Below are 17,599 nucleotides of genomic sequence, written 5' to 3'. Positions count from 1 at the left end.
TTTGGAAGCCGGGCCGCCCCTCTCCAGGAGGCCAAATCCCTGGGAAGTGATGCAGCCCTCGGTCAGTGAGAGGCAGGAGCCGCCCAGCGGAAGGTGCCAGAAAGCCATTTCCGTCCACCTCCCTCGCTCGGGAAGGGCTTCCAGCGGAGCTCCTTGTAAGGGAAGCGCTCACAGCAGAGCCCGCGGAGCCGGTGGCAGCACCACCCACCTCCGCCAACCTCCCCCCCACCCCCCGCTGCATTTCCCCCAGAAGCCGAGCAGGAGGGGTAGGGGGGCCCTGAGATGCCTTTTTTATTTTGCTCTGTTTGAAAAAGAGGCTGGGCCTCCCTGGTGGCGCAGTGGTTGAGAATCTGCCTGCCAATGCAGGGGACACAGGTTCGAGCCCTGGTCTGGAAGGATCCCACGTGCCGCGGAGCAACTAGCCCCGTGAGCCACAATTACTGAGCCTGCGAGTCTGGAGCCTGTGCTCCGCAACAAGAGAGGCTGCGATAGTTAGAGGTCGGTGCACCGCGATGAAGAGTGGCCCCCGCTTGCCGCAACTAGAGAAAGCCCTCGCACAGAAATGAAGAACCAACACGGCCATAAATAAATAAATAAATAAAATTTGAAAAAAAAACAAGAAAAAGAGGCTGTGCTCTGAGGAATGCAGTTGCAATTCCTTTACTTCTGCCCCTCCTGCCTGCGGTCCTGGGCTCCCAGCCCTGCTGCTGGGCGTGTGAAGCAGGGAATGGGTGGGAGTCAGGTCGGCATAGCAGGGGTCCGAGGGGATCCAGGCTGTGATGGGGATGGGGGCGGGGGAGCACGAGTCCCGGCCCAGGGGTCTGACTGCAGGCGGTTCTGTGCTTCTGGGACAAGCTGTGGTGTCTCCCACTGTCCTGGGTTGTCAGCCAGGAAGGGGACAGGCCTCTGTGGCAGCGTTTCTTAGGAGGAAAACCACAGATCCGAATGGCACCTGGCTCCTGCGGGTCTCCTAGTCTAGCAGCAGCGCCCCGTTTCCCCCCGGGAGCCGCACTGACCCCTCCCGAACCGTGTGGTCGGGGCTCACCCCGCGTCCCTTGTGGCCTGGGGCCCCGCCTGACTCGGCCACGCCTGCCCTGCATCAGGCCCCAGTTTGGAGCAGCTTTGTTTTAAGGAAAGGTTGCCAGTGCAGCTTGATCACCTCCAAAAATTCAGATCCACAGGCTTTCAGGTCACTGGGCTCATTCAGGACCGACATAAAACCCCACAGTAACATCTGACCCTCCTGTCTCCTGACACTTAAAAGTGATTGCACGTGTTAGCAGAACATCTCTGGCTGAGTTTTGCTTCTGTGAGGTGTGCTTTTCTGACATGAAGAAGACAGGAGGAAGAAGTGTGGTATCACAGCGACTCTCTTGACTGGTTTATTGTGGAGCCGCAGGCCTCATGCTGCCCGTGCCCCCCCACCCCATCCCCACCCGGGGGGCCTCCACCACCTGGCCCCTGGCAGTGCCCTCAGGCCCCTTTTCTTTCCTGAGCAGGGGACACGTGGTGGGAACACAGCGTCTTCCGAATGCGTCCCTGGAGAGGGACCTGCGGGGTTGAGGCCAGCGGAGACTCCGCACTGTGCACCCCTATCCACTCGTGATCCCCCCGCGAGGGCGCGGGCTGGGCATCGCCCGTTCCTCTGTGTCAGCCAGCACTCGGAGCATGTACGTGCCCGTGTGGACGAGACACTGGCCGGTCATTTGGGCGGTGTGAGACAGGAACCACAGCAGGCTCCTGCAAGAGATGGGGCGGTCGGGTGGGGTGGCGGTCCAGCCTGTGGGGCAGAGGACAGGGGTTCCCCACTCCCACCCCCACATGCGCTCGGGGCCACACAGCCCATACCCCAGCACTTTCCGGTCCCAGCTCCCAGGGCACAGCCCCCCATCGCTGAGATGCGGGCGCCAGTTCTGGAGGTCTGGGTGGGACCTGGGACTCTGCGTTTCTGGTAGCTCCCCTGCCACTGGCCTTGGACCACTCATCCCGTGGCCTCTCCCGAATGTGGCCTGTCACAAAGTCACTGGAACATGCTGAGCGGGCGGCCCAGGCAGCACGGGCTCTGTCCTCCTTTGGCCGCTTGCTAACCCTGGCGGCCTTGCCGGGGCTGTGGAGCTTGTTGCTGAACTCAGTTGAGTCGGGGTGAAAGGAACCCCAGGCTGGAGGGGACTCAACACACCTGCCGTTGCGACCCTGTGACCCAGTTCGCTTAGGGCGGAGAGGACACCCCGATTCGACCCTGGGCATCTGAGCCCAAGGCTGACCTGGCATTCGTGTTGTTTCAGACTACAAAATAGCTCTAACTCAAATTCTTATTCTCTACCAAGTCCAAAGCTGAGGAATTCCACGCATTTTAAGGTCCGTCCCTTCACAAGGAACCAGGGGCTCGGCCGCACTGGTGGGGGGACCTCCACTTCTGGCATCCCCGCGGGGCCTGGCCGGCAAAGCCTCATATCTGGGGGCCTCCTGCCGCTGCTCGCACCACCCTCAGATCCACCAGACGGTGAGAATCAGTGACAAGAAGGCTGGGTCGTCTCTCGGGAAAGATTTTGCTGAGGTGGGTTCACTTTCTTTACACTTATCTAAGTTGTTGTAACTCTCCCGTCTCACTTGAAAACTCAAGCAATCAAGCTGTTCTTTCCTGTCTCAGCAAAAAGAGGAAGCTCACTGGGGAATGGGGGGGGGCGGTCCAGATTCCAGCAGCAGGACAGTAACTGTTGTCTGGGACCGGGCCTCGGTGACTCTGGGTGGGAAAGGAGGCCAAAGGAAGCCACTGTCTGCCCGCATGACCATATACCGGGCGTGCAGCCCCGTCAGAAGGACCAGGCTCATTTCCAGAATGAGGAAAGCCTCGTTCCCCACCCACACTACCCTGGGACAGCGGAAGGAGAGGACCAGCGCCCCAGAGAAACAGGCAGGCCCTGCCGGGGAGCTGTGCAGGGGGCATCAGGTGTCACGTGGCACCTCCTAGGCGAAATTCAAAGACTTCCTGCTCCTGTCACCCTCTCCCTGCATCCCCCCAACCCGAATCCCTTCTTTAGAGGCTCAGTGACAGATTAACGGAGGGCTGGAAGCAGGTGTATTTAGGGCCTATGCGATCAGAGAACTTGGAAGCAAACTCCTCATTTTAAAGATGATGAAACTGAGGCTCAGAGAAGTAGAGTAACCTGTTAAAGGTCACACAGCTGGCTGCTCAGAAGCAAGGCTGGGTGGGAGCCCCTGGTGCAGGGCTCACAGGCCGGGTGTCAGGAGTGTTCCTGGTGCACATAGAGAATTTGTTCAAACTGTTTTGGGGTACAGATCGGGACCTGTCTTCTCCAGGCCTGGCCTGTGGGGTAGGGGTGCCCTGGCAGTGCGTGGAGACGGGCAAAGCCAGCGCCTCCTGCCCACCAGGTTCAAGTTCCGTAACACAGAACTACGTGTGCGAGTCCTCATCCAGGTTTGGGGGCTAATCTGTACAAACCAGGTCAGAATCTCCCTGGCTCTGGTTTTAGCTATCACTGCTGAGAAATAAGGTTTTTAAATGCACAGCTCTAGCTTTTAAAAGGAATTTGGTTCTTCTTTCTATTTATTATTTAGGTTGTTATTTAGGTTTTCTTTCCATTTCGTATTTATTGGTCTTTGGAGAAAACTATGTATTTTGGCTCAAGTTTTGTTTTCTGAGTAAGTCTGTGGCGTAAGAGTTTTTATGACAACACGAGTGAGAGTCAGGCCGGGGCTCGAGGGGCTGGGGATGGGCTGCCCACCATGTCCAGACTCTCTGGTCCCCAAGTCTGTTACCTCAGCAGGGCCTTGAGCCCCGGGCACCGGATGTCGTAGGACACCGAATACATCTCGTACATAGTGGCTTTCACGTTGAGGCAGCCGATGACATCCTTGGGGTTCAGCTTGTACAAGTCGAAGGTTACTCTCGCGATCCCCTGTCTCTTGGGCGGCTGGCGGGCTGGGATGTAGGTACCACCCTAGAGCCGTGGAGGAAGAGAGCCTGCAGCACTGGCCCCGCTGTGACCAACAAATCCTGTGCCTCTGGTTTTAGGCTGGTTTCAGCTGTCCTGTCAGCTTAAAATCTGTAACTAAGCCGCTAGCTATTCGAGGAATGTTTTCAGCAGCAGTGTGCTTACGTTGCCATGGGGTCCAAACCCGTAAGAAAGTGCCCTCCTGCAAGCTGCTCTGTTCAGTGGCTGGAGATGAGTATGATTCGGCTTCAGGGTCCAGGGGTCAGTGGACAGCTGTGCCGGTGACTTGAGGTGGAAATGCACTCACCCTGGTCACCTAGGGCCACACGGCCGCCTGCTGACGACTGTGCCACAGCCCGCCTGACGGCCAGCGGGCACGCTATTCCCGCCGTACGAGAGGCACCATGGAAAGTGCCAGAATCCACGGCTAAGCCAGGGCTGGTGGCATGTGATAAATCGTGGGCTCCCCTGATTTCTAGTTCCTGACCTGGAGGAAGGTTGGCCTCTTGGGGACACTAGTGGGACCTACTCTCGGTCTACCTGAGACCCTTGTGGTTGGGAAAGAAGGTCAGAGACCTGTATAAATCCCAGGTTTATAAACAGTCTTCCCACAGAAGCTTTGAGAAGAAACAGGAGAGAACAAAGCTGTCCCAGGTACACATCCCAGGTATATGTCCCAGGCACACGTCCTGGTGGGTTTGCTGCAACATGGTCCTGCAGTGTCCAGGATTCAAATACAGGTACAACTTTCATGAACCTTAGGTGTTGGGAGGAGTTGAGGCTGTGAGTGTTAACTTCTCTGACAAAAATCTACTAAATTTGAATTTAAACCATAAATTCCCCTAAAAGCACCCAAACCCTTCTTGCTGGAGCCCCTCTTCTCTTCCCGCCACCCGCCCCCCCCCGCCCACTTGGACACACGATGGTTGCAGCCCATCGATTAACGCACCGAGGTCCTGCTGCCTCGGAGGGGGTGTGTCTGTCGTTTAGGAAACGTTAGTAAAAATTAAGATTACAGAATCAAGGGGTGAGTTCCACCTGAGCCTCTGACACAGCTCCTCTCTGACGCATGAAAGTTTTAATCTCACTCCCCCAACATCCTTGGTCTTGAGTCAAAATTGAGATGCCTCCCCAAACTCGGGACCTAACGGGGGGTATGGTTTCCATCATCTGGACCCAGGAGACCCCTGAAGATGCTCTGAGGACCTGCTCCCCATGGGACAGGCTCCAAAGCTTTGGATTGAGGAAGGGAGACCCCTGGCGGCTACTTCTTGGAAGTTCTGGCCAAGTCAAGTCAAGTAGCCTCAGCTAGAAACCCCTACAAGTGGGGCAGGACTTATGATCCCTGCAGGAAGGAGGTCCAGACGCCTAAGACCCCGTATAAGACTCACGTCAACCAGGCTGTTACCAGACAAAGAAGCCTCCTCCCACCCCGAGAACCACCATATCGGTGCCACTCTCGTCCACAGCCTCCTGTCACCACCCTGACCCCCAGCTCAGCACCCACCACGCGGGGGCTTCAACCTGTCACGTGGCAACTGACTCCCCCACTAAGTAAAAGAGAATTTCACTCGCAAAACAAACAGAACAGACCCTTTCCTTCTGAATTAGTTTCCTGGGGCTGCTGGGACCAATGGCCACAAGCAGAGTGGCTGAAAGCAACACAGACTCATGCTCTGACAGTTCTGGGGGTTGGAGGTCCTGAGTGAGCCGCAGGCTGTCCTGCTGGGGCTGCCGTCCCGGCTCCAGGGCGCCTCTGTCCCTCGGCCCATCTTCCAGTCACTCCTCTCTCTGCTTCCGCCCTCGCTGACCCTTCTGTGTCCCCCTTACAAGGACCCTGTGATGACACTGCCCCACCAGGCAATCCAGGATCATCACCCCATGCCAAGTCCCCTTTGCCACGTAAAGTGACACGTTCCTGGGTTCTGGGGATGAGGACGTGGGTCATGGGGGCCGGAGAGAGGGACGAGCTGGGTCACGAGCATCAGTGAATAAATTCCGTCCACTGATGCTTCCTCCCTGGGTCTCTGTAAACTACACTCCAGCTTGCGTGGTTTGGGACTCAGCAGTCCCTAAAGCCTCAGGGGGGCAGCTTGAGGCCAGGTGCTCAGGAGAGAGTTCTGGGCAGCTGTCCTGCCAGCGTCCAGCAGAGCTGGGGTCACTGTCTGCCCACAGCGGAGACGCCAGCTTCCCTGCCTGCTTCCCTCTCTGGATCCTGGTTTCCATAAAATGTTGGATTCTGAGGATTTCCCTTTCTTGAAGGTCAGTTAGGCATATAAAAAGATGTCTGAATATTTTGCTTTACATTTTTAGGCGCTTTATGGTGGGAGTGTTTTCCAAGATATATAACCTATAGTTTTCTCAGAAATAAAACCCTTTATTCTACCTCTTTGCTTGCCTAAATCACTGGGTTTACACCTACACACCCCTCCCTAATTTTACCAGTTGTGTCAGCTCGCCATCTCCTGAGGTTACAGACAGTGAGTGGTCACAGGTCATATCCACACACTCTAACCGGATCTGCAGCCCCTCACTGGCCAAAGCCTGACCCTCAGAATTACTGGCTCTAAATCACATAGTCCAGGTTCATAAAGATGCCAAGTTTCCTAGAAATAGTTGAAAGCATCCCTGGAGGGTAGGAGATCCAGTTATCAGGTGAACACAAAGGAAGTATTTGGAAAGTGGGCCAGTCAACCCCAAAGTGGGGACCACACTTCCATAGGTGAGAAGCCTTCCCAGAAACTGCCCAGACAACACACTTACCGGTGTCCACTTCTGTCCCTTCTCCAGGACCATGAGGTGCGTGTTGTCCCCCAGGGTCTGGAAGAACGCCTCCGTGTCCACCACGGTGCCGTCCTCCTCCAACACCAACGTGACCAGTCCACTGGCAATAACCAGGGCATCCAGGGTCTAGGTTAGAACACACCAGCGTCACGGGGTGAAGTGAGAGACTCCGTTTGGACCCATCCATGGCATCAACTAAATCATGGTTCCAGAAGTGTTGGCCGATTTTGAGGTTTTAAATGGTAAAGATGTACCTTACCTGGTGTCTATGACTCAGCCTTTGCTTGGAAAAGAGAAGTTAAAAAATCAAACGGACCTAACTTCTTCAGAGGTTTCAACGACGTGAGATAAGGGGTTACAGTGAATAATATTCAGTTTCTAAAATGTCCTGCTTATTTGGACAAATAAAAACAAAGACCCTGTATCTGTGATACTTAAAGAGCCGACATCTCTGTCGCTTCAGAGACGGCATGTTGGATTCTCATTTCTCGTCTCCTATGAGTGTGATTCTTCTTTATCTGGCGATCGAGGACGCTGTTTTAGATTAAGGACAATTCGTCCCTGGCCTTTATAACCAAAACCAGATTTCTACAGTTGCTGCCTCCTATATTCCCCCTGTCAAAGAACCAAAGCCACGTTATCAATTGATGGCTACTTTGAAGGTTTTTGTCTCTGTACCTAAGTCTTTTATGGGACAGGGACACAGCAATATTCCCTTTAATGTCAGAAGGCTCCCCCAGACCCTCTGAGGCCAGGACACAGACCCTCTGTCTTGCACTGGCTTGTTCCTGGGACCCATGTGGGCTGGTGGGGGTACCTTGGTGAGGAGCTCCTGCAGGCTGCTGGCGGTCACCCCTTGGCGGCTGCTCCTGTCATGGCTGGAGACCCGGAAGGGGCGAGCGGGATGCATGAGGGGTGTGAGCAGCACCTTCTTCGTCTGCGACCCCATAAACGTCAGGGGCCTAGAAATGGAGGGAAAAGTAAAAACAAATTGATGTTACTTTATTATTATTATTATTATTTTTTTTTTTTGCGGTACGCGGGCCTCTCACTGTTGTGGCCTCTCCCGTTGCGGAGCACAGGCTCCGGACGCGCAGGCTCAGCGGCCACGGCTCACAGGCCAGCCGCTCCGCGGCATGTGGGATCTTCCCGGACAGGGGTACGAACCCGTGTCCCCTGCATCGGCAGGCAGACTCTCAACCACTGCGCCATCAGGGAAGCCCAAATTGATGTTACTTTAAAGCAGAGTCTTTAAAGAGAGGTTTGAAGCACACAGAAATAAGACAAGCTTAACATTTGCACCTAAAAGAAAGGAAGCCAATGGTTGGGGATGATTAAAAATTGTGTACCTCACATCCAAGGAACAAATACATAAAATTAAAAAATACAATCATCGTTACACCCATTTTTACCAGAACATTCAAAGCCCTTGCAGTAACTGTTTGAGAAGGAAAGGTAAGGTCATCAAAAGAGAAATAACAATTATATTCTGCAAACATGGGTTTTAGAGCTGAAAAATCTAAGAAAATGATTTCTCCAGGCCGTGTAGTAACCGAACAGAGTTAAAGAATTAGGCACACACACAAATAGTTACATATCTGCACAATACAACAAAGCCAGAAATTTAAAAGCCAGATAGTGTTCACTATAGCAATAAACCATTTTTTTGAAATTAGGATAAATGAGGAACAGCAGAACCCTGTAATCACTGCGGCTGGAAAACCAACCACTTCAGATTGTATGTCTGTCATGTGGCACTTTGGAGTGAGTTCCACATTTATCAAAGAATTAATTTAACAATTCACCACAAAAAAAGAACTAACATAGGAAAAGAAAACAACGTAGGAAAACCAAATCAAGACAATTTTCTGAGAAAAAAATCCCCAACCCTTGATTATTAAAGTTTTGTTACCTAGCAAATACTAAAAAGTAATAAAGTGAAGGATAAATTAAAAACAGCTGATAAGTAGTAACTTTAGTAGTTTTTTTTTTTTAACATACACATATTTTGCTTTATATGTATTAACTCAATCCTCAAAAAACCTAGTTTTCTCAATTTACAGGTGAAGAAACTCAGACCAGAGAGCGGCCCCACAGGTCAGAGCTGGGATTTAGACCAGGCACCTGGTCTCTGCCTCAGAAAGGTGATCTAGATGCCACAGGCTAAGAAGGAATAAGAAAAGCCTGCATATCAGTCAAGAGGTGAAGATTTCACAACAATCAAAGAAATGCAGAACCACCTTTGACACCAGTGCTCTTAAACCCACATGCAAGAAGTTGTCTAAATAACTCTGGAGGGAACCAGATGCGCCTTGTTGGTGGGGAAGAAGGGGGTTTTCAGTCTCTGTGGCGACCAGTCTGGTACTGAGGGAGGAGCTCCACCCTGGACAGTGGATGTTTTTATATCAGGAATGTATCTGTAGAGAAATTATTCACAATATAAACAGAAATCAGCAATGTCCCAGGTCCTGCTTTGTGCTGGCCACTGTGATAAATGTTGGACACTCAATCTCCTCAGACCCCGAGGGACTAGCACCTGTCATGGCACTGTCCCCCAACCCTGAACAGCGCTCAAATAGGTGGTGACTATCTGGACAAATCCTTGTTCAGTGACAATCAGGAGAATGAAACAAAGGGCTTTATTTTGGGGGACAACCTTGAAGAAGATACAAAGTGAGGACATCACTGCTTTCTGACACTTATAGCAGTTTGTCTAGAGTAACTCTACGAAGGTTAAAATTCTAGGAGTACCTGCTCTGTTTGCCAGTGTAGGCCACCTGCATATATATATACTATATATACACACACCTGCATCTATATATATATGTGTATATATATATATATATATATATAATCTCACACACACATTTATCTATCTATGCTTTATTTCTCCAACTAGACTGGACTTTCCTCATGGACAAAGGTGACAACCTGGACTTGCGACTTGCATCTGAAGTGCGGGGGGCAGGCGGGGGGCAGTCTTGTGCGGCTGAGCCCTCACCCTGTGGAATCTGATGCCGTCTCTGGGTAGATGGTGCCAGAACTGAGTTCAGGGACTTCCCTGGTGGTCCAGTGGTAAAGAATCTGCCTTCCCTGGACACCCTGCCAGAGACTGAGAAATGCTTGTTGCTGTGTGGGAAGCCCCTCCCCCATCCTTACATGCTAGAATTGGTGTCACAACCTCTTTACCTAGATTGTCAGCAAGAATTTGGTGTGACACATATTTAGCCGGCATCGGGCTTGTGCCTTGTGACTGCAGGCATCCGAGCACCTGCCATAGCCAGCAACGTGCTGGCTTTTTATACATTTATTTATTTATTTTTATTTTTGGCTGCATTGCGTCTTCGTTGCTGTGCACGGGCTTTCTCTAGCTACAGTGAGCAGGGACTCCTCTTCATTGTGGTGCACGGGCTTCTCATTGTGGTGGCTTCTCTTGTTATGGGGCATGGTCTCTAGGTGTGTGGGCTTCATAGTTGTGGCTCATGGGCTCGGTAGTTATGGCTCTCGGGCTCTAGAGCGCAGGCTCAGTAGTTGTGGCACATGGGCTTAGCTGCTCCACAGCATGTGGGATCTTCCCAGACCAGGGCTCAAACCCGTGTCCCCTGTATTGGCAGGTGGATTCTTAACCACTGTGCCACCAGGGAAGCCCTGTGCTGGCTTTTTTAATATATTAACTAATTTCATCAAAACCTTACAAGGAAAGTATTACCCCATTTCTCAGGTGAGAAAACTGAGGCTCAGAGTGGTTTCTCAAGGTCACCCAGTTAATAAGGAATCTCTCTGAACTTCAAGTCCCAAGCAGTAAACATTGGCCAGAGCCAGTGAAGAAGAGCTGTGGGCTGGGAGGACACCCACAGCTCCTCTCCAGGGTCACCACCCAGCCTGTGGCCAGCGTGGCAGCTGCAAGGGGACTATGCCTATCCAGTGGTCCCCACACGGCTCTCCCACCAGAATTAGAGCGGCTCAGCGAGGGAGACCAGGGTTGAACCAACCCTGTGGAGGGCCTGGCACATGGCCGCCAGACCTCTGCCCCAGTTCCAGGGAGTTACACAGGCTCCTCATTACACAACACGACAACCAGGGCCCCATGTTCTGCTGGGCTGACACTCAGAGCCCTCCCTGGCAACCCGGTGGACAAGGCAGCGAGGATTATTCACACAATGCTTCACAGCTGGGACCTGGCTCTGTTCTCAACCTGATCATAGCATCATAGGAAACTAGAACTCACGGTGAGGAGAAAAGAAAGGTACCAGCACACTGCCTGACCAGGCCAAAGGCGAGCATCGCAGCTGAGTACCAGGGAGGCTCAGGGCATGGAGGGAAGGATCGTCAGAGTTGGGGGTGGGGTGGGGCGGGGAGGTTGCCCACTGGTGAAACCCTCTTCTGGTGCGGGGAGCCTGGGGCCTGCCAGCAAGAGCCTCCCTCCCCCCAGAGCAGGAAGTCATTCCTTTGTCCCCGAGTAAAAGACAGGCTAGGGCCGACCATAGAAGTGGGAGGGTGGGAGGACAAAGTTCACGTCTTGGAACCTGGACCCGGGCCCTGTGGGGGGTCAACGGCGTGCCCTGGGCTGAACAGCTCTGACCCAGTTAGTCTGGTCTGTATCTCCTCATCGCCACCTTTGTGAGCCCCCAGGTGATCCACTGACCTAGCTCCGCCCACCACAAAGCCCTCATAGTCTTTTAACTTCTGACCAGATTAAGTGCTGGCAGTCACTCCCGGGGCCTTCCCTCCTCGCTGCCCTGAGATGGCCGATCTCAATAAAGAAGGAAGTCCAGTTGTTGCTGTTCTTACGCTGTACGTTTCCCAACAGAGAACTGGGTCACTGTTGGAGAAAAGGCTTAGGAGCCACCTAAAAAGGCCCTGCAGGCGTGAGCCATTCTTTCCAAGGAACAGGATGAGTGATTTGATGCGCTGAATTATATATAATCAAGACTACCTTATAGATGATGCAAAAAGGGGTTAAATGCTATCTTAGGTACACTAAATATACCACGTCTGATTACTATGCTCCAGCGAAAGGAACAGCAGGACAACCAGGTACAAGAACAAAGCAACATATTAATCCAGCTCAATTCTGGTCCTCTTAATGGGATCATTTATGTCACTGGCCACTAGACCAAGGCTGAAAATGTGTTGCTATTCCCCCTGAATGCTGTACGACATCGAAGTGGTCACAGGAGCACTAAGAAGAATTAGAATCCAGCTTTTGGCAACCCCTCATGCTGGCCGCCCTCTCATCGCTGGGAACGTGCAGGCAATCACACAAAACAGGAAGGGAAATGGCTCAGTACACGGAAAAAAAAAAAAAAAACCAAGGAAACAGGCTCTTCAAGGAAATCGATTGGGGAAATCAAGACGATAAGAAAAGTCAGACTTCATAGAACATTCTGGAAAATTGTGAGGGTGTGTATCTCCCAGAAGTGAAGGAACAGGGAAGTCTCTGTATTTTTCCCGGAGGGAGTGAGAAGTCCTCAACTCGTAGAGTAGGAAATAAAGCAACAGGCACAGACTGACAGTGGACGTGAACCCCGCTGCAGTGGAACAAAGCTGGCCCACAGGTCCCAAGAAGGCGTCTTTCTAGGCCACCTTCTGGACTGATGTTTGTTCTGAAAGCGCTGGAGAAAAGCAGGCCCAGGAACAGGCCGTCAGGTGGACAAGTAGGGCCCACGTGAAGAGATAAAGCTCAGACAGAGCTCTGTGCCCAAAGCCAGATGACAAGGACAGTGCAGGGAAGGGAAGTGTGACCCCAGCCATGGGAATGCAGAGAAGGGGCAGACCTTGGAAAGCATCCATCAGGCTTGGCGGGGCCTCCGAGAGCTGCAGGGACAGTGGCTGAGGGACAGTCTCGGGGGTGGTGGGGTCTCACCGCGGCAGGAAGCAGAGGAGTGTTGGCCCCTGCGAGGCTTCCTGCTCCCCAGCGGGCCCGGCTCATGACAAGCAACACATGGGACACGTGGGCCCCACTGGGAGCCCCATGGCGGGCAGCTCCCGGCTGTGCCTTGACCCACCCAGCAAAATGCTTGGCTAGAAAGCATATCCAATACATGACCGTGAAGTCTTTGAACACTTTGAATATTATTAAAATAAGAGTTTAGACCACGGAGGAGTAAGCATCAGTAACCTGAGAGATCGACTTGTAGAAAAGTCAATTCCTTGCTTGCATCACTAACAAGACTGGTCAAATTTGTACTGAATGGGCAGCTATTCAAAACCTAGAGTTCCTTGTTCAAGGAAAGAGGTACTAAATAGTTACAAAAGCAGCTACTTTGCACAAAGTATAAAGGAGATCAGCTCTGTAACAACCTCAGGGTCAGTGTGAATGTTATCAAAGCCAGAACACAAAGTCAGAGCAGGCTTCCTCTGTGGCAACACAAACCCTGTGGACACCCCGGGTGTCCAGAGCTGAGCCAGGAGACCTTGGGCTGCAGCTGCTGGGTCTGCAGCCTGGACTCGGCTTTAAAGAAGGCAGAAGACAAAAGTTTTCCTTTCAGCAAGTGTTACAGATGGTGCAGAAGCAGGTGGGGTCCCAAGAATTAGAGCAGCTCAGTTCTCAAGCAGGAACCCAATGACGGTGAGTCCCCACAGGTGGTCCCTAGCTCCCTCCCAGAGCCCTGCACTCAGGGCTGTCTAAGCAGATCAGTCCTTCCCCATGTGCTCAGCTGCCAACATTTCAGAAGCAAGTCGCTTCCACCTCACACAGAGACGTTTTGGGTTTGGGATTGTGCTGTAGGGTTAGGTACAAAGGCAGGGGCAGCCTTACTTCTTCAGGCCTCGTCTCCTCCCGCTGCAGGCCACACCAGCCAGGGCTTAGGGCCCCCTCACAGCCCTTACAACTTGGCCCGCCAGCTCAGTGCTGGGAGGACCTCGGAGAGGTCCATGGGAGAAAAGTTTGGAGGATGCATTACAAACTGTCAGCAGTTGCTACCCTTGGGAGTGGGACTGGGGGGCGAGTGAAGCTGGAGGTAGAGGAAGAAACCAAGGGTCTTCCCCTTAGGCCTAAACCACATCAGTGAAGATGCATGAAAATGTCTGTTTCTCACCTTCCTGGGGTCCTGTTTTTAAAGAGAAAGCCCAAGCGGCAGACAGCGCCCCCTTCCATCTTGGCGGCTCTCTCTAACCTTGGGCCTGGCACAGATCCCCCTTTAAAGACCCAGGTTCAGAAGCTTACAGATCACACTCCCCTCTCTCTCACCCACCCCATCCCTCCAGCCCAGTCACCTCAGAAAACCTGCATTTTAAAGAACTCAAGGAGATCTTCAGAGAAGCAGGATTCCTCCCCCAAGTCTGTAAAGTTACTGCCACCCAAAATCTTTAGGATTTTACAGACAAGGATTGGTTTGGGTTTCCTGGGTGTGAAGATGAACCCAAGAATGGAAAAAAAGTGATGCAGGGCCTGGATCACGGGCGCGTGGACCGGGAGAGGAGGCGGCGGGCGTCCGCGGGGCCCCTCTACCTCTCTCCGCCCCCCAAAGCGTCACCACTTCCCCCCAAACTCCTCCTTACAAACCTGGGGGCTCGGTCAGCACAGTCAGGGAGCGTCCAGGCCCGGGCGCGCCCCGGTTAGCCCACCACGCTCGGAGCCGGAGCCCGCGCGGCCCTGAGGGTCAGCTGGCCGCCTGGAGGCCGCCCAGCGTCCCCACCAACGCCCCTCGTCTCGCCCCAGCTCGCACCGCGGTCCGGGACCCCGAGAAGCCTGGCCGCGCGCGCGCCCGGGCCTCCAGGGACGGGCCCCGTCTGCACCCGCGGCGGTCGCGGCTACAAATGCAGCCGCTCCGCACTCACCACAGTCACCTGTTCCGCGGACGCCCGCGCACCTCGGGAGCCACACCTGGAGCTGGCGGCCGGCCGGAGGCGGGGAAGGGATCGCGCGCGGGCTCCGGCTGGGCGCCTGGGCGCAGGGGCCGCGGGGGTGGGGGAGCGCAGGGAGAGCGGGGCGCACGAGGACAAGGGGCGCCGCGGTGAGAGGCGCAGGGGGCGCAGGAGGACCGGGGCGCAGGGGGACGAAGGGGGCAGGGGGATGCGGAGCTCGCGGGGGCAAGGGGCGCCTGGGGCGCAGGGAGCCGAGAGGGGGCGGGGAAGCGAGGGGCCCGAGAGCGGCGGGGTCGCAGGCCCGCGGGGCACTAGCCTGAGGAGGGCTCCGGCGCAGTCCCGGGCCATATCCATCGCTCGGGTCGCTGGGGGCCGGCCTCCCCGGGCGCAGCCTCTTAAAGCGCCGCTGCCGGCCCCGCCCGCGTCCACGCCCCTTGGGCTGCGGACACCGCGGAGGACAACAGTCGCCTCGACCCGGAGCCCAGCAGCTCCGCGAGCTATAGGGGGTCGCCGGTCGGCCTGTCGGAGGTTGGGGCAGTCGGGGACACCACCACGCTGGCAGCGTGGCCTCGGCTGTGGAAAGGCGGGTGTGGCCCCAGGATTCGGGAGACCGTGGGGTGGGATGCACGCAGGTCCCCCAGGGCCGCGCCAGCCGCTGCCTTTGGGGCGAGGACCCGCCCTCAGGGCGGACCCGCCCTCAGGGCCAACCCGCCAGGCTGTCTCGCGGCCGGGACAGGGGGAAGAGGACGTGAAGGACCCCAGGGACTTCACAATCCTTTAGCTACAGGGACGGGACTTTCTCAGAGTAAGGAAGGCGAGAGAAACACCGAGCCAGGGCGAGGGGGTAACCCGGGTCCTACTTGCATAGCCCTCGGGATAGGAAGATGCAATAGCGTCTGTTCAGACCCCAGAAGGGGCGGAGCTGTCAGAGATTCCATAGCTCTTAATTGCGAACTTGGAGCGGACTCTGTTGGGCGGGTTAAGGAGTGGGGTGGTCTCCCAACCCTGGCGCTTTAAAAGGGGTAAACCGGGATGAAAGCGTCCAGCGCCGCCCTGCACGCAGGGTGACTGGCCCTCGCCTTGTCAGCCTGCTGCCCGTGCTGCTGCGAGGAGCCGGTTTCCAAAGAGCTGTGACCTGACCTCTGCCTCAGTCCGGGACTCACTTGACCGGCACAGCAGGCCCTTCTACCCGCTCCCCCTCCCTTTAGTCACAGAGACAAACACATGTCTTGCTCTGAGGGTCACTGGTGTCACCGAGATGAGGGTGGAGCCAAAAGCAATTTCCTTCCAGAGTCCTGGACTCCACAGGGCCTTCCGAGCCCCAGCCCCAGGCAAGGTGGTTCCTTCCCAGAGCCCCGGGGCTGGACTGGGCCTCAGCTGCCCCTCCCCCGACCCCCTGCCGTGGTCTGAATGTTTGTGTCCACCCCACAGTCATATTGAAACCCTAATGCCCAGGGTGATAGCACTAGAAGGTGGGCTTTGGGAGGTGCTTAGATTGTGAGGCCGGAGCCCCCATGGATGGGATTAATGTTCTTATAAAAGAGGGTCCAGAGAGCTCCCTCACCCCTTCTGCCACATGAGGACACAGGGAGAGGATGGCCAGCCATGAACCAGGAGGAGGTGTCACTAGAACCTGGCCCTGCTGGCCCCTGATCTGGGACTTCCAGCCTCCAGAACCATGGGCAGTAAATCTCGGCCATTCATAATAAGCCACCCTGTATACAGCATTCTGTCAGAGCAGCCCTACCAGACTAGACACGCAGTTTGACAAATGAGAAAGTGGGTCCAGTCAATTCAACTCCCCTCTTTAAAAACTTTTTATTGTAAAAAATGTCAAATATAAAGACATATAGGGGGGCCTCCCTGGTGGCGCAGTGGTTGAGAGTCCGCCTGCCGATTCAGGGGACACGGGTTCGTGCCCCGGTCCGGGAAGATCCCACATGCCGCGGAGCGGCTGGGCCCGTGAGCCGTGGTCGCTGAGCCTGGGCGTCCGGAGCCTGTGCTCTGCAACGGGAGAGGCCACAACAGTGAGAGGCCCGCGTACCGCAAAAAAAAAAAAAAAAAAAAAAAAAGACATATAGGGACTTCCCTGGTGGCACAGTGGTTAAGAATCCACCTGCCAGTGCAGGGAACATGGGTTTGATCCCTGGTCTGGGAAGATCCCACATGCCGTGGAGGAACTAAGCCCATGTGCCACAACTACTGAGCCTGTGCTCTAGGGTCCACATGCCAACTACTGAGCCCACGTGCCACAACTACTGAAGCACGTGCGCCTAGAGCCCATGCTCCGCAACAAGAGAAGCCACCGCAATGAGAAGCCCACGCACCACAACCAAGAGTAGCCCCCACTCCCTGCAACTAGAGAAAGCCCGCGAGCAGCAACGAAGACCCAATGCAGCCAAAAATAAATAAAATAAATAAAATTTTAAAAAACCTTTAAAAAATATAAAGACATATAGAAAGAACATGCCATGAGCATCCTTATACCCAGTGCCTGGATCCAATCACCGTTAACATTTTGACATATTTGCTTGTTTTTTTAATCTGTATTTTTATTTGAACCCCTTCACATCAAATCCTTCAACCTGCATCTCTGAAGAAACCAGAACGTTGTCACACACACCATAGTGACGTCACCTCTCCTAATGAAATAAAAGTGACTCCTAGTCACACCTGTTCATCCACGTGGTAGCAGTGGTCACGATTTCCTTCCTTTCTAAGGCTGAATAATACCTCACTTTGTGGATGGACCACATTCCGTTTATTCATCAGCCATTGATGGACACTTGGGTAGCCTCCCTCTCCTGGCCACTGTGAATAGTGCCACTGTGAACACCAGTGGACAGATATGGCATCATGTTTTTTAAAAACAGAAAACCAGGGTGGCCCAGACCTTTTCCTTCCTTTTCTGCACTGGTCTTGCTGCCAACCAGAAATCTGTCAGAGCTGGTGCAAGACCAGGACACACCCATGCCAGCTTTGAGCCATGGCAGTGACCAGGGAGCAGAAGCTGAGGCTTTTCTCGAAGCTGAGAGATAGCAAAGGCCATC

At 54.1% G+C, this 17,599-nt stretch overlaps 1 protein-coding gene across 1 annotated transcript; it reads right to left on the bottom strand.

Moving 5' to 3' along the window:
- Positions 1 to 1,592: 1,592 nt before the first annotated feature.
- CIDEA (cell death inducing DFFA like effector a) lies at positions 1,593 to 14,903 on the bottom strand. The gene is made up of 5 exons (XM_065889973.1): positions 14,866 to 14,903; positions 7,558 to 7,702; positions 6,720 to 6,866; positions 3,781 to 3,962; positions 1,593 to 1,740 (listed from the first exon to the last, which is right to left on the bottom strand). The coding sequence occupies exons 1-5, from the start codon at positions 14,901 to 14,903 to the stop codon at positions 1,593 to 1,595; spliced, it is 660 nt and encodes a 219-aa protein (XP_065746045.1).
- Positions 14,904 to 17,599: the final 2,696 nt, after the last annotated feature.

This window comes from Phocoena phocoena, chromosome 13 (genome assembly GCF_963924675.1).
Source record: "Phocoena phocoena chromosome 13, mPhoPho1.1, whole genome shotgun sequence".
NCBI classification, from domain to species: domain Eukaryota; kingdom Metazoa; phylum Chordata; class Mammalia; order Artiodactyla; family Phocoenidae; genus Phocoena; species Phocoena phocoena.
The sequence above is the reverse complement of the archived record's forward strand: the minus strand, read 5'-3'. Positions and strand labels throughout refer to the sequence as shown.